This window comes from Schistocerca serialis, chromosome 1, assembly GCF_023864345.2.
Source record: "Schistocerca serialis cubense isolate TAMUIC-IGC-003099 chromosome 1, iqSchSeri2.2, whole genome shotgun sequence".
NCBI classification, from domain to species: Eukaryota; Metazoa; Arthropoda; class Insecta; order Orthoptera; family Acrididae; genus Schistocerca; species Schistocerca serialis.
In genome coordinates, this window is record NC_064638.1 from 604,877,325 (window position 1) to 604,901,310 (window position 23,986).

Consider the following 23,986-nt stretch of genomic DNA (forward strand, 5'->3'; position numbering starts at 1 on the left):
TGAGCATTTTAGATCTGTTTAATAGGCAGTTCATACGCAGTCATTCCACACATCGTGGCAGCTGGCGCAGTTTGCATCCAGTGACAGTCGACTTCATGCAGCCTCTACAGATGAGCGTCAGACTGACCTATACAAACTCTAATTGGAGTTCATTTCTTCAAAACCCGGTGGGTTGTGATTAAATAAGACACTGTGTATTGTGCAGTTGATTTTTAATTTTTATTTATACAATGACCTCACCAGGGGAATGTCAGTTTAAACGTTGAACGTATTAGTCAGGTTTTAATTTAGATAGCGAAATTTTTCAGTGAAGTTTATTGGTTTATGAACAACTTGGATAAAAGAAACATAGATCATTTACTATATACCTTCTTCATTATTGTTATTAACATTTCTGTAATTTTTAAATTGTTATTTGTGAGGACATTGATGGCCGTGACTCTCATAGAAGAAAATGAAGCATTTGAGACAGTTGTGTAGCTATTGTCACACACAACAGCAAAAACTGATGATTTTCTCAACTAGATGAAAGACTTTTTAATTCAGATGATAAACGGCTTGATTTGGGTTCTTAATTAAATGGGAGAATGGAAAAACTAGAAAAGGAAATGGAATGAGGATTAAAACATGCACAAGATTGAGATGTTGTGTAGACTTGATGGAAGAAAAGGTAGAAAGCAAAGTTGAGAATTTATATCCAGTTTGGTGTAGAATATTCTAGTGAATATAGTACAAATATTATAGAAATAAGTAATAGACACAAATGGTAATTTAGAGCAAGTCAAAACTAAGAATGTTGAAATGCTTTTGGTATTTTGAAATTAATTGGAACTGTGATTGTGGAAATTGGATGTATGGGATCCTCAGGTAAGGAAAGAACTGAATTTGATAGACAATAAATTACTCGTTTATGTTACTACTGTACAATCTGAGGTAAGAACCTCATTATATAACAGTGGGTTCACATCCCCCTGCCGGTCCGGGGTAAGAATAGGCCCAAGATATTCCTGCCTGTCGTAAGAGGCGACTAAAAGGAGTTTCAACCGTTTTGGCCTTTCATGTGATGGTCCCCCTTGGGGTTTGACCTCCATTTTTCAAAATTCTACAGAAGTACGAGCCTTTTGGGGAAGGACGCCTTACGTGGTGTACCACTGGTCCTCAGTGCACTAAGTCCTTGGCACTCAGCATTGTACCGGCATTGTAACCATACCCACTATTCCTCAGATTGGGCCTAAACGCCTGATGGGTTGTACAAGTTACGCCCATAGTGCGTCCCCATCTGCACCTACGATCATGATGGACTTCCCATGGCACCAGAAATCCAGCACAGTAGCCAGCCCGTTGTGGTGGGGTCGTCATGTACCCTCTAGGTTGTAGCCCCCTGACAACACAGGGATCGTACTGCCGATACCTGAGCTGCACCCTCCCCACGTCGGCCAAGGAGTAGATGCCCATCTCCTTGGGGCATCAGGACTGCCGGCAACGGTCATCCTGGCAGGTGGCCCTTGCTGAGGCTGGGTGGCGTCCGTGTGGAGAGCCCCTGGTCGGAGTGGGTGGTATCGGGGCGGACGTTTAGCAGATGAAACGTCAACACGTATCAGGTCGCTCTGCGGCCGAGTCTTTCAAACGGAAAGGTACTGTCTCTAGTACTGGTTCTCCTGCCCTTTCCCCCTTGGCCACTCCCTGGGAGGAGGGACAGGCCCGCCGGCTTTGTGCGAAGTACTTCCCCCGCTATTTGGTCTGTTCTCGAACCGATGGGGGGACGTTCGCCACCTCCAAGCCCATGTTCTTTGTTCAGCACATTGAGGACATCTTCGGGGAAATCGAGGCTCTCAGTAAGATGCATTCGGGGTCCGTTCTTATAAAGACCACCTCCGCCACACAGTCGGCGGCGCTCCAGGCGTGTGACCGCCTAGGGGATATCCCAGTGTCCATTGTCCCGCATCTGGCAATAAATAGGACGCAGGGGGTTATTTTTCATCGGGACCTCCTGCTGCAATCTGATGAGGAGCTCAGGGCCAACCTGGAGCGCCGAGGCGTGCATTTCGTCCGGCGAGTCCAGCGCGGCCCCAAAGACCATCGCATCGACACCGGGGCCTTTATCCTCGCCTTCGAGGGGGACGTTCTCCTGGAGAAGGTAAAGGTGATGTGCTACCGGTGCGACGTGCGACCTTACGTCCCGCCTCCTATGCGCTGTTTTTGGTGTTTGCGCTTTGGGCACATGTTGTCACGGTGTGAGGCTGAGCCCCTTTGTGGCGATTGTAGACGTCCTCTTCGTGAGGAACATACATGCACCCCACCACCTCGGTGCGTTAATTGTCCTGGCATCCACTCGCCTAGATCCTCAGACTGCCCCGCATATCAGAAGGAGAAGAAGATACAAGAACTCAAAACTTCGGATCGTCTCTCTTATTCTGAGGCCAGGAAGAAGTATGACCGCCTCCATCCCGTGCCGTTGACCACTTCGTTTGCCTCAGTTGTGTCCCCTCCTTCCGCGGTATCCTCACCCCTATCCTGTCCCCCCTCCACCTCCTCCCCCCATACGGGGTCTCTGCCTCCGCCTCCCAAATCCCTCCCTTCCAAATCCTCCTCCCCCGTGGCCCCTGCCCCCTCTGCCCCAGGGGCCACCCTTCCTCCTCCTCTCTCCCCCCCCCCCCCCCCCCCCCCCCACCACCTGAGAAGCGATCCTCTTCTCGGAGTCCATCGGGGCAACGTTCCGGACCCCAGCTTCCGAGGTCCGGCGTTCCAAAACGGACCCCGCGCGTGAGGACCTTCTTCGGGTCCAGCCCACCACCCCTGTGCCTCCTCAGACTTCCAAGAAGGCCCCCAAGAAGAAGTCTCTATCCCCCTCTCCACCCCGGCACGTTTTGTCTTGACGCTCCATCCGTGAGTCGCTGCTCCCGGCCATCCTCAGTTTCGCCGGGACGCTCTGCTGCCAGGCGCTCAGCTGGCCTCTCGTCGGCAAATGATGATGCCCCTCCTACACCACCAGGGACAGTGGCCGCAGCTGGCGACGACTCGATGGAACAGGATCCGCCTCCCGCTGGTTGTAGCGTTGTTCCCTCGAAATCTGGCCCTCCGCGGCTGTTGAGGTGACCAGCTCTTCCCCCGTCTCATTCCCCCTCTTTTTTGACTAGCGATGGCCTTGTTACATTGGAACATAAGAGGTATTCGATCTAATCGGGAGGAATTACAACTGCTCCTCCGCCTGCACTGTCCGCTCGTCCTTGGTCTCCAGGAAACCAAGTTGCACCCGACTGCCCGTATTGCCTTTACCCACTATACCTCGGAGCGGTATGACCTCACCCCTGTGGACGGTATCCCAGCTCATGGTGGGGTCATGTTGCTCGTTCGGGACGATGTCTATTACCATCCCATCCCATTGACCACCCCACTCCAAGCAATAGCTGTCCGTATTACTCTTTCTGCTTTTACTTTTTCAGTTTGTACCATCTACACTCCATCGTCATCCGCTGTTAGTTGGGCAGACATGATGCACCTGATTGTTCAGCTTCCCCTGCCGTTTTTATTGTTTGGCGACTTCAATGCCCATCATCCCCTTTGGGGCTCTCCTGCATCCTGTCAAAGAGGCTCACTCTTGGCGGATGTCTTCAACCATCTCAATCTTGTCTGCCTCAATACTGGCGCCCCGACTTTCCTCTCGGACTCTACTCATACCTACTCCCACTTGGACCTCTCGCTCTGTTCTACCACTCTTGCCCGTCGGTTGGAGTGGTATGTCCTTTCTGACATCTATTCGAGCGACCACTTCACCTGTGTCGTTCGTCTCCTGCACCACACCCCATCCCCACGTCCTTCGAGCTGGAACATACCGAAAGCTGACTGGGGACTTTACTCCTCCCTGGCGACCTTTCTGGACCACGATTTTCTCAGTTGTGACAGTCAGGTCGAATACCTCATGGCTGTTATCATCAATGCTGCTGAACGTTCCATTCCTCGTACTACCTCTTCTTCACGTCGCGTTCCCGTCCCCTGGTGGAACGAGGCTTGTAGAGACGCTATCCGTGCTCGGCGACGTGCTTTACGCACCTTTCGCCGCCATCCTACGTTGGCGAATTGTATTGGATACAAACGGCTCCGAGCGCAATGCCGTAGAGTCATCAAAGACAGCAAAAAAGCTTGTTGCGCCTCTTTCACCAGCTCCTTTAACAGTTTTACTCCCTCTTCTGTCGTATGGGGTGGCCTGCGCCAGCTGTCGGGCATTAAGGCCCACTCCTCGGTACCTGACCTGACCTCAGGTAATGAGGTCCTCGTTGATCCTGTGGCTGTCTCCAACGCCTTCGGCCGGTTTTTCGCGGAGGTTTCAAGCTCCGCCCATTACCACCCTGCCTTCCTTCCCAGGAAAGAGGCAGAAGAGGCTCATTACCACCCTGCCTTCCTTCCCAGGAAAGAGGCAGAAGAGGCTCGGCGACCTTCCTTCCACTCGCTGAATCTGGAAACTTATAATGCCCCCTGTACTATGCGGGAACTCGAATGTGCGCTTGCAGTGTCCCGGTCCTCTGCTCCGGGGCCAGATGCCATTCACGTTCAGATGCTGGCACACCTTTCTCCGGTGGGCAAAAGCTTCCTTCTTCGTACCTACAATCGCGTCTGGACCGAAGGTCAGGTCCCCATGCGTTGGCGTGACGCCGTCGTTGTTCCTATACCCAAACCCGGGAAGGATAGACACCTTCCTTCTACTTACCGCCCCATTTCTCTTACAAGCTGTGTCTGTAAGGTGATGGAGCGCATGGTTCATGCTCAGTTAGTTTGGATTCTTGATTCTCGACGGCTACTTACCAATGTCCAATGCGGCTTTCGTCGCCGCCGCTCCGCTGTTGACCACCTTGTGACCTTGTCAACATTCATCATGAACAACTTTTTGCGAAGGCGCCAAACGGTAGCCGTGTTCTTCGATTTGGAGAAGGCTTATGATACCTGTTGGAGAGGAGGTATCCTCCGCACTATGCACAGGTGGGGCCTACGCGGTCGCCTGCCCCTTTTTATTGATTCCTTTTTAACGGATTCGAAAGTTTAGGGTACATGTGGGTTCCGTATTGTCCAACGTCTTCCTCCAGGAGAACGGAGTGCCTCAGGGCTCCGTCTTGAGCGTAGCCCTTTTTGCCATCGCGATCAATCCAATTATGGATTGCATTCCACCTAATGTCTCAGGCTCTCTCTTTGTCGATGACTTCGCGATCTACTGCAGTGCCCAGAGAACATGCCTCCTGGAGCGCTGCCTTTAGCGTTGTCTAGACAGCGTATACTCATGGAGCGTGGCAAATGGCTTCCGGTTCTCTGAAGAGAAGACGGTTTGTATCAACTTTTGGCGATATAAAGCGTTCCTTCCGCCATCCTTACATCTCAGTCCCGTTGTTCTCCTATTCATGGAAACAACTAAGTTTCTAGGGCTCACGTTGGACAGGAAACTGTGTTGGTCTCCACATGTCTCTTATTTGGCGGCCCGTTGTACACGTTCCCTTAATGTCCTCAGAGTTCTTAGTGGTTCATCTTGGGGAGCGGATCGCACTGTCCTTCTTCGCTTGTATCGGTCCATAGTCCGATCGAAGCTGGATTATGGGAGCTTCGTCTGCTCGGCCATCCCTCTTACACCGTCTCAACTCCATCCACCATCGGGGGTTACGTCTTGCGACCGGAGCCTTCTACACTAGTCCCGTTGAGAGTCTTTATGCTGAAGCTGCCGAATTACCATTGACCTACCGGTGCGACGTACTGCTGTGTCGGTATGCCTGCCGGCTGTTGTCTATGCCCGACCACCCCTCTTACCAGTCCTTCTTCACCGATTCTCTCGACCGTCAGTACGGGTTGTATGTGTCTGCCCTGCTGCCCCCCGGAGTCCGCTTCCGTCGCCTGCTTCGACAATTGGATTTTACCCTCCCTACCACCTTCAGAGAGGGTGAGAGCCCGACACCACCTTGGCTCCAGGCTCCGGTTCATATTTATCTCGACCTCAGCTCACTCCTGAAGGAGGGTACTCCGGCTGCAGTGTATTGCTCACGGTTTGTCAAACTTCGTGCTCGACTTGCCGGTCACACCTTTATTTACACCGATGGCTCCAAAACTGACGATGGTGTCGGCTGTGCCTTTGTCGTCGGGGCCGCCACCTTTAAATACAGGCTCCGCGACCAATGTTCCAGCTTTACGGCCGAGCTTTTTGCTCTCCATCAGGCCGTTCAGTATGCTCGCCGCCACCGCCATTCATCGTATGTACTCTGCTCTGACTCACTCAGTGCTCTTCAGAGCCTTGGAGCTCCCTATCCGGTCCATCCCTTAGTTCAATGGATACAGCAGTCCCTCCATTCTTTCGCTGATAATGGTTTTCCTGTCACCTTTCTGTGGGTTCCCGGACATGTAGGAGTGCCTGGGAATGAGGCTGCGGATGCTGCAGCCAAGGCTGCAGTCCTCCTGCCTCGGCCAGCCTCCCATTGTGTCCCGTCATTTGACGTTTGTGGGGATGTTTGTAAGAGGCTTGTGTCGTTGTGGTGGGATGCTTGGTCATCCCTCCAAGGAAACAAGCTCTGGGCAGTAAAACCGCTCCCAACTGCTTGGACAACCTCCTCCCGACCATCTCGGCGAGAGGAGGTCCTTCTGACCAGGTTGCAGATTGAGGCATTGCCGGTTTAGCCACCGCTACCTGCTCTCCGGTGACCCAGCCCCGCAGTGCCCTTGTGGTCAGGCATTAACAGTGCGCCATGTTTTATTGTCGTGTCCCCGCTTTAGTCGATCTTGTGTTGTCCTGTCCCTGCCATCTATTTTACCGGATATTTTAGCTGATGACGCTCGAGCAGCAGCTCATGTTCTGCGTTTTATAACTTTGACTGGCTTGTCCAAAGACATCTAACCTTTTTACTTATTTTATCTACATCTTTGTTAGGTCTTTCTGGTGTCCCCCCTCCTCTTGAGTTTTACTAGATTCCATGTGCTCTAACAACAGTGACTGGGCGCTAATGACCTCAGTAGTTGAGCGCCCTTAAACCCCACCAAAAAAAAAAAGTGGGTTCACATATCAGTTATTAAGGAAACTCTGAATGTGTGTGACATGAGGCAAGCAAAGAATTAGGATTTGTGTTTTGATCACATAAGTGTATATTTTTAGACTAGCACAGAAAATACTGGGAACATACAGTACATGTCAGAAATTGAAAGTATTTACTTCTCCTTACACACATTATTTTATAACCAATAATAACAGGAAGCATTTGGGATCTTGTGGTTGTGGACCTGTTTGGTCCACTGCCTCTTGGTTGGGGAGCAATGGCATACATTTTTGTAATAGTGCCAGAAATGCAGACAACGAATATTGAAGTGTGTTTATTCAGGGAAGGAGAGAAACAGAAGAAAATATGGGCAATGGCACCCACGTGCAATTGAAAGTGGGAGATTTAATCCTTGTTAAGTCACAAATATAGCATAAAAAGTGAGAAATTAATTGGAAGGATCAAGGGAAGATTTAGCCTACAACATGTAAATTTGTTTTATGTGACAGTATTATGAAAAGTTCAATAGAAAATCCAGGATGGAATGTGACGATATAATGAAAAGGGAAGTAGTTACTCATCATACAGCTGAGTCGCAGATAGGCACAACTTTCCTTTCATAATAGTATTATGAAAATGATAGTTGCTGTTCATCATATAGCGGAGACCCTTTGTGCACATGATAGGGGCCGGCATCAACAATTACAGTGTGCTGCGATAGATCATGTTATCTGAAAACTCCTGAAGAGTTGTAGCATTATTTAATATTGTGGTCTGGGAACAACATTTACCTTTTAAGGGGTAGGCACTGATAGTGGTGTATATTGATGAAGAGTAAAGGAATGAAGACTCGTGGAGCTTCTACAAATAATTACCATGGCCATAGTACCCTGTGTCCTCTGTGGAGGGAAGTACTTTTTTTCCTTATTACGACTAAGTACCAATTTATGGTTGGAATTAAGCCGATGTAGGAGAGTCTACCAGGAATGGTAATGCTAGTGTTGGCAATGCTGGAGGAAGTAGAACATCCTGTGGGAGTTTTCCTCTGTGGGAGACTTGTTCTAAATTGATGATTACATCAGACCCCTGAAAACTATCTGGGTTGAGCTTAGTAGTGTATATTTTTATTTATTTTTATAGATTTGATTTTTTCATAGATTTTTATTTGTTACATGGTGACAACCGGTAAGGGTTCATACTATTCTCTACAGGGTGTTAACTTTAATATGGTATAGATATTGTACAAAGAGACTGTACTGTTTGGAATTTTCTGAGTGATAACATGGTTGGGATGGTATAATTTTTAAGGATGGTTAGCTTAACTATAGCATAAGAAGTCAAGCTTATTCTAATTTTTGCCAAAGCCAGTAAATTTAAGAATGGGCTGCATGTGTTGCTAGTTGTCTAAAAGGTCTGTCCTATATAGGGTGTCCCAGGAGGAACAGTCAGTATTCAGGGACATGACAGGAACATTCATTCAAAGCCAAAAAGTCTACTAAACATGGGCTCTAAAATGCATACCTTAAGAGTTAGGAGCACTTGTTCAGTAGAATAGATGTGTTTTCGAGTAGCAAAGATGCCCATGTGTTCTTGCTCTTAAGGTATGCACTTCAGAGCCCATGTTTACTAGACTTTTTATCTCTAATGATTACTCCTCCAGGAACACCCTATATTGAGATATTTTGACATAAGCATAACCAGTACCATTGAAGTTCATATAGCTTTTTAACTGATGATGATGAACACACAATCTAAAACATATGTAAACTTACCTGGTAAAATTCGTAAGCTAGGCACTTTCAAAAACAAAGCAAAAATGTTGTTTTGAATGAATTAGTAATTACTTAATGAAAAAGTAAACATCAGTATTTGTTGTACAAATGAAAAGAGTGATTCTTCTTACAATATTTTGTATTTTAATTAGATGGCCCAGGAAACAGAAACAGGCTTATGTGGGGCAGCAGATACTATGTGATCAAAAGTATCTGGACACCCCCCAAAACATATGTTTCACATATTAGGTGCATTGTGCTACCACCTACTGCCAGGTACTCCATATCAGCGACCTCAGTAGTCATTAGACATCATGAGAGAGCATAACTCACAGAGTTCGAACGTGGTCATGTGATTGGGTGTCACTTCTGTCATACGTCTATACGCGAGATTTCAACACTCCTAAACATCCCTGGGTCCACTGTTTCCGATGTGGTAGTGAAGTGGAAATGTGAAGGGACACGTACAGCACAAAAGCGTACAGACTGCCAGAGACAGCTGATAGCTGAAGAGCATCATAATGTGTAATAGGCAGACATCTATCCAGACCATCACACAGAAATTGCAAACTGCATCGGGATCCACTGCAAGTACTATGACAGTTAGGCGGGAGGTGAGAAAACTTGGATTTCATGGTTGAATGGCTGCTCATAAGCCACACTTCATGCTGGTAAATGCCTTGCTTGGTGTAAGGAGCAAAGTGACAAAAAGCAGATTTCAGAGTACCTGATGGCTCAACACAAAAGTTTTTCTCAAGTACAGATAGTGTTGAGGATCAGTGGACAAAGTTCAAAACCATCGTACAATATGTTTTAGATGAGTATGTGCCAAGCAAGATCGTAAGAGATGGAAAAGAGCCACCGTGGTACAACAACAGAGTTAGAAAACTGCTGCGGAAGCAAAGGGAACTTCACAGCAAACATAAACGTAGCCAAAGCCTTGGAGACAGACAAAAATTACGCGAAGCGAAATGCAGTGTGAGGAGGGCTATGCGAGAGGCGTTCAATGAATTCAAAAGTAAAGTTCTATGTACTGACTCAGCAGAAAATCCTAAGAAATTTTGGTCTTATGTCAAAGCGATAGGTGGATCAAAGCAAAATGTCCAGACACTCTATGACCAAAATGGTACTGAAACAGAGGATGACAGACTAAATGCCGAAATACTAAATGTCTTTTTCTAAAGCTGTTTCACAGAGGAACACTGCACTGTAGTTCCTTCTCTAGACTGTCGCACAGATGACAAAATGGTAGATATCAAAATAGAGAAACAATTAAAATCACTCAAGAGGAAAGGCCGCTGGACCTGATGGGATACCAGTTCAATTTTACACAGAGTACGCGAAGGAACTATAAATGAGCAAGTGTATGTAAACTAATTTTATTATCATTTTAATAATATTTAAAAACACAAAAACTGTTTTTTAAATATTGGTGGTATCCTGTGTATGTTCATGTGTTTGTTTTGTGTTTCTATTATTTGTTTCAAATACTGCTTGGGTGGCATGTGGAAGACAGAATTTGACACCAGAAATTCCTTTCACATTAGGTGCTCCATTGTGCTACCCACACCAATGGAGTGCCAAGGAGGACTTCGATGAAGATTCAACCCAACAAAACCGTTAATTAATGAATGAACAAAAGTCTTGTAAAACTTGTAGTTTAGTATGGTATTAGCTACTGCTCATACCAGTTACCTGTATTCACCTTTTAAAAATGGTGGAAGTGATCTGGACATAACAATGAGAGAAGATGATAAAACACTAATTTATTATGCTTAAAGTGTTTGCTATTGAATTTGTTGAAAAGTAAAGTTGCAGTAATCAGAGAAATGAGATAATGGCAGGAGTATGAATAAGATAAATATTATCCAATTGTTGGTTTAAAAAAATCAGAAAGGAGAAGAGCCATGTTTAAAAGAAAATACTTACCTCTTTGATTTCAACTCTTTGCTATGTGATGTAGTTCTCTTTTGAATTTGTGCTTTTTAACGGCATAAATAATGTCCATTTCACAACCCTTCACTCATGTTATGCACACATTCCCTTTTTATGCACCTTTCATCATTTTCTCCAAAATAACGTAGTATGCGTTTACTTTGAAATACGTAAACTATAATTTATGCATGAGAAGAGAGACATAAATATCTTAATATCTACTACTAAAGAGAAACATAATCTACTAATAATGGAATGTTAGATGCTGATCTTATTAATTTTTTCCTTTTGCTTTCCTACTGGGTAAATTGGGGGTTTATTAACCTTACGTTGAATCAAAGTGAAGATAATTATAAGTGTCAGTGATGAGAAGAGGGAGTGGAGTAAGATCTTTACTATCAATTATATTTCTTGTAGTAGCACAGATTGTACAATGTCATATGCTTGACACTTGACTTATTAGTAAAAAATTATGTAATGAATTCTGGCCATGTTTAAAGACCCACACTTAAATTAGGTCCTTCCTGATTTGATTTCAAGGAAGAATTCAGTTATGTTCCAAAAATGGTGCTTTGTAAAATGATAAAAATCAGGGTGTACCCAATAGAAATAATGACATAAGCTTTTAATGTAAGGGTTACAAAGACATATGAGATATGACTATAAAGTAACGGGACTGATGCTGTCACAGAGTAAGTACGCATGCACCAAAGATAAACAATCAGTAGCTGTGAAGCATGAAGCTTTCTCAGTTGAATGCAACATCTCTGTTGTCTATGGACAGATAATTGTAGTCAAGGCCTTTTTATGTAAGTTCTCTTATTTTGTTGCACTGGAAAAATGATCACTGTAACAATTGAGTAATAAATTGTCATGAAGTTTCACAAGAAACTTGGAAAAACTGCTTCTGAAACCTATATTTTATTAAAAGGTGTATGTGGCAAAGATTGTTTATCACATACACAAGTTTTTGAGCAGTTCAAGCATTTCCAAGATGCCCGATAAGACACTGAAGATATCTCACGTTTGGGTTACCCTTCAACATCAATAACAATGAAAATATTTAAAAAAGTAGGTGATATGATTCAATCTGACCCCTGGTTGAGTACTCAATCGATTTCTGAAACTGTAGGAATTGACAAAGGATGCATAAGGTAAATTTTATATAACACATTTAACATGAGAAAAGTGTATGCGAAACTGGTGCCAAAAATACTCAGTCGAACAGAAAGAAGCTCGGGAAAATATATTGATATTGTCTCGAACGGCATATGCTGACTGTGAGAATCGGACGTTCCATGCTACGGGCACATCTCTGTGTCTTACTGAACCAAGGATTTAGTTTTAGAGGAGGAGGAGGAGAGAAATCGTTTTGTTGTGAGACACAATTATGGTATGTAATCAATGTTCTAATAATTTCTTGCACAAAATAAAATACAATAACTAACATAAAGTATTCAAGGTGTGTGTATCTCCATACTGAATGTAGTTAATTATCACGGTACAGACATTACGAGACATAGATCGCTCGGAGGTGAAGTTTGGCATGATAGTGTGAACCTGCATTTTCCACAGTCAGAATTTGTTGAGAGATTATCTCCGAATTAATAAACTTTGATTTGCTGAATTGTTGGACCTATCATCCAGACTCATCAAATAACATACCACACAGTTGTGCCAAACGATCTGCATAGCGAGTAAAGGTTTTGGAGATTTCAGGTGGAGCAGATAGTGATGAGGAATTTCTGCGAGATCACAACTGCAGAAGACATCTCTTGCTCTCCTGTGGTATTTAAAATGAAATATTTATATTTTCCATGTTTTCAGGAGATTAAAGATAAAAGGAAATAAGGAACTAAGCCAAACCAACTAAAACCAATAATTAAAATAAAAACGCACATAAAGAATACTTATTTATGATAATAAATAAATAAACAATATTTTAATTAACTGACCAATAATCTACATCTACATCCACACTCTGCAAGCCACCTGACAGTGTGTGGTGGAGGGTACCTTGAGTACCTCTATCGATTCTCCCTATTCCAGTCTCATATTGTTCGTGGAAAGAAGGATTGTCGGTATGCCTCTGTGTGGGCTCTAATTTCTCAGATTATATCCTCATGGTCTCTTCACGAGATATACGTAGGAGCAATATACTGCTTGACTCCTTGGTGAAGGTATGTTCTCGAAACTTCAACAAAAGCCCGTACTGAGCTACTGAGCGTCTCTCCTTCAGAGTCTTCCACTGGAGTTTATCTGTCATCTCCGTAATGCTTTCGCAATTACTAAATGATCCTGTAACGAAGTGCGCTGCTCTCCATTGGATCTTCTCTCTCTCTCTCTCTCTCTCTCTCTCTCTCTCTCTCTCTCTCTCTCTCTCTCTCTCTCCCCCCCCCCCCCCCTCCCTCCCTCTCCCCCCCCCCCCCCCCCCCTTATGAACCCTATCTGGTACTGATCCCACACTGGTGAACAGTATTCAAGTAGTGGGCGAACAAGTGTACTGTAACCTACTTCCTTTGTTTTCGGATTGCATTTCCTTAAGATTCTTCCAATGAATCTCAGTCTGGCATCTGCTTTACTGATGATCAACTTTCTATTATCATTCCACTCCTAATGCGTACTCTCAGATAATTTATGGAATTAACTGCTTCCAGTTGCTGACCTGCTATATTGTAGCTAAATGATAAGGGATCTTTCCCCATAATTAATATGTTAAACTGGGTTACTGAAGATCAAACTATTGATCAACATTACTGCTTTGAGGTTCTTTCTCAACTCTGTGAGAAAATAAGAAGGGAAAAAAACCCAAGTTGTGGAAGAACAAGTCATGGGTTCTGCATCAAGACAACACACTGGATCATACTGCATTGTCTGTTAAGAGGCCTCTAGTGAAGTACATCATCCCATTGTTAGAGCACACACCTTATTCACCTGTACTAGCACCATGTGGCTTTTATCTATTCCTTAAGTCAAATCTGCATTACAAGGAACAAGATTTCAGTCTCTTGAAGCAGTGAAACAAAAAATGGCACGCGTCGTGAAGGAGCTCATAGAGGAATACTTCCGGCACTGTTTCCATCAATGGAAAATTCACATGGAACATTGTAGGGGTAGAGGAGGGGAGTATACTGAGCGTGATAAGTGTGTTTTTTAAATAAAATTCTTTTCAGCCATAGTTTATTTTATAGTCACGCCTCTTATGTTCTGATTCAGCAGCTGAAGAGAAAAAGGAGTCCAGTAACGTCCCAGCATGATTCAAAGTGAGAAGCTGGAAACAATAGCATCTGCAGTATGTGAGCTTAAATGGGGAAACATTAAATTATATCATCAGATAGAGCAAAATATCAAAACAGTGGAAATGGTAGGGAAAGGGGGGGGGGGGCAGCAAACTATTAAAATGAATAAAGCTACTTCTCTTTCCTATTGGAGCTAAATAAATGCTGCAATTGGAATAATAAGGGAGCACGTAACTTTCTGGATGTTGTATTAATGGCCTGAAATATTTTTCTATACATCTTTTGCTCTTCTTATTAGCATTGTGTGTGCATCTATATTTAAAATAATCCCAACTTAAATTATGTAGAGAGATATTTAATGAGGTTCATTTTAATTGCACTTGAACATCTCAGATACTTTTTTTTTTATTTTGCTGTCAAATGTGTGTGCAGCAGAGAAATGATTCCACAAAGGATCATCTAACAGCATTCAATTGATTTGGATCACATGAATAATATGATAGTGCATAAAATATGTACTAGAATTAAATTTTAGAAAACTGAATGTAGTGCCTTGTACAAGTCATTATGCATTCAGATCTAGTCGGGGATTGCTGCTGACCCACTGCATTGTCTGCAGTGCAGGTAGGTGAGCAGTCGGTCAAATACTGTTCCCCATAAAGTGACCCATCAAGACTGTCATCTTGTCGATGCTTATGGTGGCACAGTGTCAATGTCTCGATTGTATATCACAGTCTACCTTTGTTGCTTTCTTTAATCCCATTTATAATATAAGTAAGAAGTTTCTTCTCCATTTCTTAGTAATTCATTTTTTGCAGTGAAGTCCTTCTGTTATACTGAAAATTAACCAAATTTGTATCTATGATTTTTTCCACTTCCAAGATACTTTCTGTGGTTGGTTGGTTGATGTGGGAGGAGGGGGCCAAACAGTGAGGTCATCGGTCCTATTGGATTAGGAAAGGATGGGGAAGGAAGTTTGCCGTGCCCTTCAGAGGAACAATCCCAGCATTTGCTTGAAGCGATTTAGGGAAAATGTGGAAAACCTAAATAAGGATGGTCGGACATGGGTTTGAACTGTCGTCCTCCTGAATGCGAGTCCAGTGTGTCAACAATTGTGCCACCTCACTCATTTCTCCCTGTGGTGTAAAATTAATGTAATATAGAAGCAGAAAAAGAATATTTTACCATTACCATTGAACGCCGCACGCACGCTCGCGCCCCCCCCCCCCCCCCCCTTACACACACACACACACACACACACACACACACACACACACACACACACAGAGCATTCATTCACAGTTATTTTTGTGTGTAATCTCAACATGAGACACAAAACGAAAATTCCAGTAATGTTTTCTCAATGTGGGCCCTTTCAGACTACGTCAGGTGCTGATAATGCTGTCTCATACAAGTACCTGCTATGTCCTTCACAGTGATCACTCAACATTGGATGCTGTTCACACCCCTTATATACCTGGCCTGGTAACAACACTAATGCACTCTTGTGGCTGTTCTACCTGTCACAGTGAATTGAAATGCTAATCATTTACATACTGCCAACATTGCGTATGTGTAGAAAGTTACATTAAAATCTGAGGATGCGTTCTGGGGGCTTAACTTTTAATGTCAGGCTGTATATAATATTATTATAATTGACTCACATTTTGTGCTAGAACTGGTGGTAGAAAGAATAGCAGATGTTCATTTTACTGTTATATCTATAAAAATCTGTTTCTTAATTTCTGACAACCATGAAGTTATTAGACTTGGCAAAAAAACCAATATGATGAAGATGATGATGTATCTCTTTTACATAGTAAATTCTTCTATTAACTTACAGGAGAATGTTTTTGATCCTTTATGTTGTCGTTTGCAGATGGAGCAAAAAGAACAAAAGGCTGAAAAACGCAGTCAGTCTCGAACTTACATAGTTAGAGACAGTTACTGTGGTTCGTGGGTTCCTGTATCCAAAGGGTGGCGCATATTATTTTATGCACCTTGTACAGATGAACATCGTCTTCCTCTTGATCAAGGCGATGTTGTATTAGTTACAAAGATGGAGAAGGTTTGTATTAACATGGGAGTTTGAGTTCATAGTATTTTCTTTAGTTTTTTTATATTTGTTATTTACAGGTTGCTTGCACGTAATTTACATTTTATAGTGAGTAACAGTACAATAATAGGTATTGTAAGCTGGAAACAATAATTTAACTGAGGTAAGGTAACCACTCGCCTAACTAATTGATGCTTGGTGCATAGAAACATGTAAGAGCACAGACTCATTAAGAGACTTTCAAGCTACAGCTCTTTTTATAGTGTATACACTCAGTCTCATACAAGCAACCATACAGATACATAAACACATCTTCCCGGCGTGGTCAGGGATTTTCTCTGCCTCGTGATGGCTGGGGTGTTGTGTGATGTCCTTAGGTTAGTTAGGTTTAAGTAGTTCTAAGTTCTAGGGGACTGATGACCATAGATGTTAAGTCCCATAGTGCTCAGAGCCGGCCATAAACACATCTATTCTGAGCTTTTGATATCACAGAGTAAGATGTATAGCAACTAGGGTGGAGTATGAAGAGCTGCTGTTCAAATAAGGCATGAGAAGGTAATGGGAGACATGATAGTAAGGTAGACACAAGTGGTTTTCAGTATAAGTAGAGAGAGAGAGAGAGAGAGAGAGAGAGAGAGAGAGAGAGAGAGAGAGAGAGAGAGAGAGAGAGAGGAGGGGGGGGGGGGGGGGGGGGGGGGGGGAGGGGGCGTGAGTCAAAGGTAATGTTGGTAAGGATCGAGCAGTGAGAGGAAACTCATTAAAAATTTTAGGGCATTCTCTTCATGAGAATTTCCTGTTGTTGCTACACTGCACCTTGGGAGATGAGTGTTTGTATTATTTCCAGTGTCATGTTCGTGAATTACTTCCCAGATCACACATTCTTTAATGCTGTTCTTGACAAAGAGTGCAGACTCATAGATACACAGATTCATCATTGTTAGCGTCCAAAGCCTGTTAAAAAGAGGATGATAGTGCTCTGTAGGATCATCCTTGCATAGTACAAACTTATTTTTTAAATGTTAATGATATAAGGAGAATGTCCCCATATGAGTAGGACATATGATATATATGACTGAAAGAGTCATACAGAGATACTTATGGCAGACAACATATCTCAGTTTCAATATGAGGTGGGACACTCATGAGATCTTTTTACAGACTTGGTTGATTTGCTCTTCCCAGTTGAGTTTAGCATCAATATGTATTCCTAAGGCTTTTGACATATTATCTATATTCTTGGACAGTCCTAACATAAGTTTTTGGGTTTTGTCTGGATTAGAAACAAGTTTATTGGCTGTGCCAATTTAATACAAAGTCAAGAGTTTCTTGCTCAATTTTCTCAAGAGTTGGGATGCTGTGATGTGAAGTAACCGACTGTGATACATAGTGGGGCAGGTGAATTAACAGCAACAATGAAAAAGAAGGGACCAAGGACAGAGTCCTGTGGAAAATGTGCAAATTTCTTCTAGGAGGGACTATTTCTAATTGAGAAAAACTGTGTTCTGTTGTTCAATTAGGAAGAAAACACTGCTAATGTAGATAAGGTGCATCATAATACTCTAAATTTGTTAGCAACATTTTAAAAGGAATGCAGTCGAATGCTTTACTTAGTTTGCACAATACCTGTGACACACTTTTCTGATTTTCAAAAGCCATTAAAGTGAGATCAGTTTCCACAACAGCTGCAGTGGTATTTTTACCTGTCCAAAATCCGTACTGATTCTGGCAAAGGAGGTCATACTTTTCAAAATAATTGCTTAATTGAATGTACATGAGTGTTTCAAATATTTTTGAGAATATTGGGACAATAGAAATTTGTCAGTAGTTATGAGAGTTGTTTATCAACCTTTTTGAATATGATAATAACTTTAGAGATCTGGTGTTCTGGAAAAACCTCATACTCTAGACATTTTTTAAAACAACTCAGTGGCGTACTTATCAAGTTAACTTTTCATTTAACAACATAATTAGACATCCATTGCAGTCCCTACTTTTGGAATTGAGTGAGTATAAGGATGTAGAAATGGGATTATCAGAGTTTCAGGCTGTGGGCATGCAAAAGTGGAGGATATCACACTCCCATGTTTTATCTTACCCTGTGGTATACAGTGCCAGTCTTCTGCATCTTTCATTTCATGTGTTTTACTGTCATTTTTTCTCTTTTAGTTCTCATAATCTTTTCTGCAAAATGTTGGGTTTTATTTTGATTTATCTCACACTATAAATTTCTGTCCAAACTTAAGAGAATGTCACTAATTGATGTGACTGTGATGCCATTCTATTTAATGCTTACATAATGTCTCCAATGAACTTCCATTCTGCTGTACTTTTAATCTTCATCACACACACACACACACACACACACACACACACACACACACACACACACACACACACACACAGAGAGAGAGAGAGAGAGAGAGAGAGAGAGAGAGAGAGAGAGAGAGAGAGAGAGAGGGGGGGGGGGGGCAGTTTCCCATATGTTACTTTCTTTGCTGGTTCTATGGAGAACCTGTTCATCCCTTATCAGTCCACCTACTTTTCATCATCATTTTATAGTGCCACATCTCAAATGCTTCAAATTTCTTCTTTTCTGGTTGTCTCACTGTCCATGATTCACCACCATACAATGCTGGGCTCCATACATACATTCCCAGAAATTTCTTTCTTAGATTAAGGCCATTGTTTGATACTAGCAATGCCATCTTCACATATAATGATCTGCTTTTTATGTCTTCCTTCCTTCGTCCATCATGTTATTTTGCTTCCAAAGTAGCAGAATCTTTGTCTACTTCATGGTATCCAGCTTTGATGTAAAGTTTATCGCTAACCTCATGTCAACTACTACTCATTACTTTTGTCTTTCTTCAGTTTACTTTTAATCCACATTCTTCACTCAGTAAATAGTTTGTTCCATCCAACACATCCTATAATTCTTCTTAACTTTTACTTAGGATAGCAATGTCTTTAGTGAATTTTATCATTGATATCCTTTCACCTTGGATTTTAATTCCACTCCTGCTGTACCTTTCTTTTATTTTCAGCATAGCTTCTTCGATGTGTAGACAGAACTGCAGGGGTGAAAGACTACATCCAAATCTTACACCATTTTTAATGCAAGTACTTCATTCTGGGTTTTCCGGTCTTATTATTCTTTCTTCTTTCTTATAGATATTGTAGATTAGCCATCTATCCCTATAGCCTACTCCTGCTTTTCTCAATATTTCAAATATCTTTCACTATTTTACAGTGTTGCTAGCTTTTTCTAGGTTGACAGATCCTCAGAATATGTCTTAATTTTTCTTAAATCTAGATTCCATTATTAATTGCAACATCAGAGCTGCCTTTTTGGTTTTTTTATCTTTCCTAGACCCAAACTGATACTCATTTGGCATATCCTCAATTTTCTTTTCCATTCTTCAGTATATTATTATTGTTGTTGACAACTTGGATGCCTGAGCTTTTAAGGTGATTGTGTGATACTTCTCGCACTTTCCTGCCCTTGCTATCTTCAGGAATTTGAGTAGGTTATTTTTCTGAAAGTGTGATGGTATGTCTCCAGATCATAGATTCTACACTCCAACTTGAATAGTCACTTGGTTACCACTTCCCCCAATGATTTCAGAAATTCTAATGTTATTATCTATCTCTTTTGCCTTATTAAACAATGGAAAATCCAGGTTGGAATGTAACAATTTTATGAAAAGAATAGTTACCCATACAGTGGAGATACTAAGTCGCAGTTAGGACAACAAAAAGCCTGTCACAAAATAAGGTTTCGGCCAGCAAGGCCTTTGTCAGAAAAAAACACACACACACACACACACACACACACACACACACACACACACACACACACGAGACCACAGTCTCCGGCAGCTGAAGCCGGACAATTTGCCTTATTTGACTGCAGGTTGTTCAAACCTCTGTTACACTCTGATTTTAATATTGGTTCATCTGTGTCTTCCATATTGACTCCCATTTCTTCCTCAATTATATCTCTAGCCCCCCTGCCCCCCACCTGCCTGCCTGCCTCCCTCCCTCCCTCCTAAAGCCTTCAGTGCACTCTTTGGTTTTTCTGTATGCTGAATGAATCCTTCTGATAACATTTTTTTTCATGTAATCATTTCACCTTGGCTTTCCTGTGTGATGTGTCAAAAGAAAAGTAACTGCTTGATTTCTGTAATGACATAGAGCATGTATGTACTTGTATTTCCAGAATGGTGACACATTAATTTCCAAGTATTTTTATTGGCTTTGCATGCACCTCATGAACATCTCTTTCTTTTCATTATTTTTTCTATACTATGAAAAGTAAAGATATCAAGATACTCTTTGCAGTGGAGAGGAAGATTAGTAATTTTATAATCTTCTGCTTTTGTCACCATCACTACCAAATGTTTTGTAATTTTTATTTTATATTTGTTGTTTTTCCCATTTTAACAGCAAAGAAGCATCAGTTTTTGTGGTTGCTTTATTATTTGTACATTGAGTTTAATGTGAATCGATATAATTTACAGATACTGGCTGTTTGGTGAAAAACAGAAAGGGGCCAAGGTAGTTGGACATCGAGGATGGTTCCCCCGCTGTTGTGTTGTTGAATTGGCTGAAGCAATACCAAATGATTTTGATAAGAATAAATAAGTAACCCATTCCAGAAAATGTATCATACTTTTAAAGCATTGATAATATCATTGTGAGGTACTGTGTCTTTTCTCCCTCCTCTCCCCCCACCTTATTCCTTTGCCTTCTCTCTCTCTCTCTCTCTCTCTCTCTCTCTCTCTCTCTCTCTCTCTCTCTCTCTCTCCCCCCCCCCCCTCTCCCTCTCCCCCCCCCCCCCCCCCCCCATATTTATTTTTCCCTCTTCCTTCCTCTTCTGCCCCTCACCACTCTCATTCTCACTTTGTTATGTGGCATCCTTGTATCAGTGGAGACCTCCTGAATTAACAATAAATGAAGATTTCATAGTAATTTTGTTTCAACTGTCTTTGGTGGTTGAAACAAACACCTTGAAACTCAAAATCAAAACCATATGTTGTAACAAATAATAATAATAAATAGACAGTGCTGATTTGAAACTATTGATTTTTTCCCTACATCTTTCTTGTTCCTTATAATTGTGGTCCTGTCTTCCAGTTCATATTGCTTACCTGTCCTCTTTGTTCGCTCTCATCTTTTTTTGCTTTTCTCTTTAGCCGTATAATCTTATTTTTGCACTATCTGCATCTCCTTTCCCCTGGAGTTATTGATCTGTCTGTTGCCCTGAACTTCTGAACACAAGTTCTCCTTGTCCCTCCATGTACACAATTTCATTATATCTTATTATTTTGCTGAATATCTAGTGTTAGCTGCTTGAGGTTCAAATTGTGTATTCCTTCTTGCTCTCAGTTCAGCTCTTTGTCTTTTTTTAAACCAAAGTCCTATCAACTTTTTTCATCCCTCTGGTTCCTTCTTTACATTGCCTTTACACATGCCTTAAAAGGTACAAAAACTTGCAATTACAGTAAGTACCGCCATTTATTTATCGGTTGCCACAAGTCATATAACATTTTGACTGATAAAAGTACCAGTGGGTATTGTGCATTGCTTCCATTTCCACAAATAATAAAAATGTTAAGAGAGATCTTTCCATTTGACTGATAGAAAAGTGATTTCCTAGACATCTTATTGTTTGTGAATTGATCTCAAACTTAAATGTTTTTGTTATTGTATATGTTTTTAAACATTTCATGGACCAGATTTGTTATATTATAATGTTTTTATTACATAGCTATGAATATGTATTAACAAATTAGTAATTGTTGTTTAAAAGCACAGTGTTTCAGTTGTTCAACATTTTTCATGTCTTTCACATATGACATGCTTTTGCATGTGGTGACTTTTGTTGTGAATTGTGTGCACATGTTAATAATGATATTTTTATTCATTGTGTAAGCTGTGGGGTACCCTTTAGTTTACAGTGCTGGTAATCAGTTAAGAAACATATGGTGTATGCTGCAGCCTTTAGATATCTCTGTGCATTTGTTTTAGACGTATATGAATTTATCCTTGCAGTTTTAATTATTTGATACTGCTTATTTGATGCATTCAGTGCAGTTAATTGAAATTGTTCCAAAAGAACTGATTCCATTGTACATTGTCCTATGAATTATCACAGATTCATTTTGATATGCCTTTAGAAAGTTTGTAAATTGCTTTTTTTCACAAAAAGGCTTTAGCATAATTATCCCTTAACCTCAATAAAATTATTGGAGACTGAACATATCACTAAATTTGCAAACAGAACTACCAGACACATCTTGTTTTTATAAAAGGAGGTGAGCATTGCAGCCAAATTTGAATACTTTCTAATTTTTAAAACAATTTCTATGTGAATAACAGGATTTATATTTATATTTCTACTAGCGGTTTTAATGTAAGGGATAGTTGCTTCACTAGAAAATGAAGAAGTGTGAATTTTCATCGACTACCGGAATGGCACTTTATTGCTGTTTTATTATTCATTCCTACAGTTTAAAAGAAATCAGTTTTTCTTATGGCTACATCATCGGGTACAGAAGTGCACACTGCTGCGTGCATGCACACACACACTTAATGTATTCCATAAATGACTAAATGAATGAATGTTAATGCTTTTGCTTTACTTTTGATTTATTGCTCTCATGGTAACCAAAGAACTTTAGTTTCTTATATGTGCCATACTTTAAACTAATGCAGGGGAGAAGCAACGTAATATCACACGTGCCTGTAGCTCTGTGCCTTGTACAATTTTTAGATATGAAAAAAATCTCCCATCACATTAGACATGACAGCTATTTATTATAATGTGCAAAATTGATTTCTTGTCCTGAAAAATCATCCATTCATTTAGTATATAAGATGTTAGTTGATGTACTATTTTAATACATTTTTTCTTCAAAGTGAAAATACAGTTTAGTGCTTACTGTACCTGTACTTACATGTTATAGCAGAATTGTAGACATCAAAAAAATTCTTTTATTGTTAGAGATCCAATGAACATTTTTATAATGTTTAAGATTGTGATATAAAATAAAATCCAACCTGTTAAACATAAATATTTTGTTATTTTAAAAGAAAATTGAATGACTCTAGAGTTTTGAAGGTTGTTTCTTTTTATAGATAATAATTTCTGTTGGTTAATATATCATTTAAATTAACAAAATTTTGTCAATAAAATTTGTGAATTTTTTTTTAAAGAAAAAGCTATTTTATTTTCTCCTGTGATATAAGTATAGCAGCATGTCATAAAACATTGTCACTCAGGCTTAAATAACTGATCATTGAACTGCATTGAAACGGTTATAGTAGATTATAATCTGTTATGTGCAAATGAACTGTGTCAGTCTTGTGTTTAATGTCTGTTTCATTTAGACACTACTGCCAAAATTTTAAGGGTATTTGTAACGAAAAAATTAAAGTGGAAGGGAAAGCAACTATAGTAAACAACCATAAAGATTTTCTCACAAGATACTGTTGCTATTCATATCGAAAGTGCTTATTTTGTGCTTCAAATATGGATGTTATTGAAAGATAATGATGATCATCCATTAAAATCATAATGTTTGTACTTTTGTTGTGTTTGTTTGTTCTAGTTTCTTATTGAAGATTACACCATAATGCCACAAAGACACGATTTAGATCTCATTTTACACAACAGAATCATCAGATGTAGTGAAGCATATCAGAGACCGATAACAGACTCAGTAGCATTGAATGTTCCACAGAATATTACAAGGCTTTGATGTGGCATCAGAAACAAAGGAAACCACTTCACCACAGGAATGATAATTACTACTGTTATTTAGTTTATACTCCAGGTCTCCATTGGTATAAATCCCACACATGGCAATGCAGAAATGGACCCATTTACAGTGGAGCCTTTCAGGATATAAACTTAGTATTTTAACTACCGCCAATGACTCTTGCATATTTCTACATAGAGAATATTTCATGTTGCTGCCAAGA

At 41.1% G+C, this 23,986-nt stretch overlaps 1 protein-coding gene across 1 annotated transcript in view; it reads left to right on the top strand.

Moving 5' to 3' along the window:
• LOC126477335 (palmitoyltransferase ZDHHC6-like) overlaps nucleotides 1–20,789 on the top strand; it is a 118,952-nt gene extending 98,163 nt beyond the window's left edge. The window contains 3 exon segments of the mRNA XM_050103609.1: nucleotides 15,824–16,000; nucleotides 16,002–16,012; nucleotides 20,521–20,789. Coding sequence (XP_049959566.1) covers nucleotides 15,824–16,000; nucleotides 16,002–16,012; nucleotides 20,521–20,644 — 312 coding nt within the window. The 3' untranslated portion in view covers nucleotides 20,645–20,789.
• Nucleotides 20,790–23,986: the final 3,197 nt, after the last annotated feature.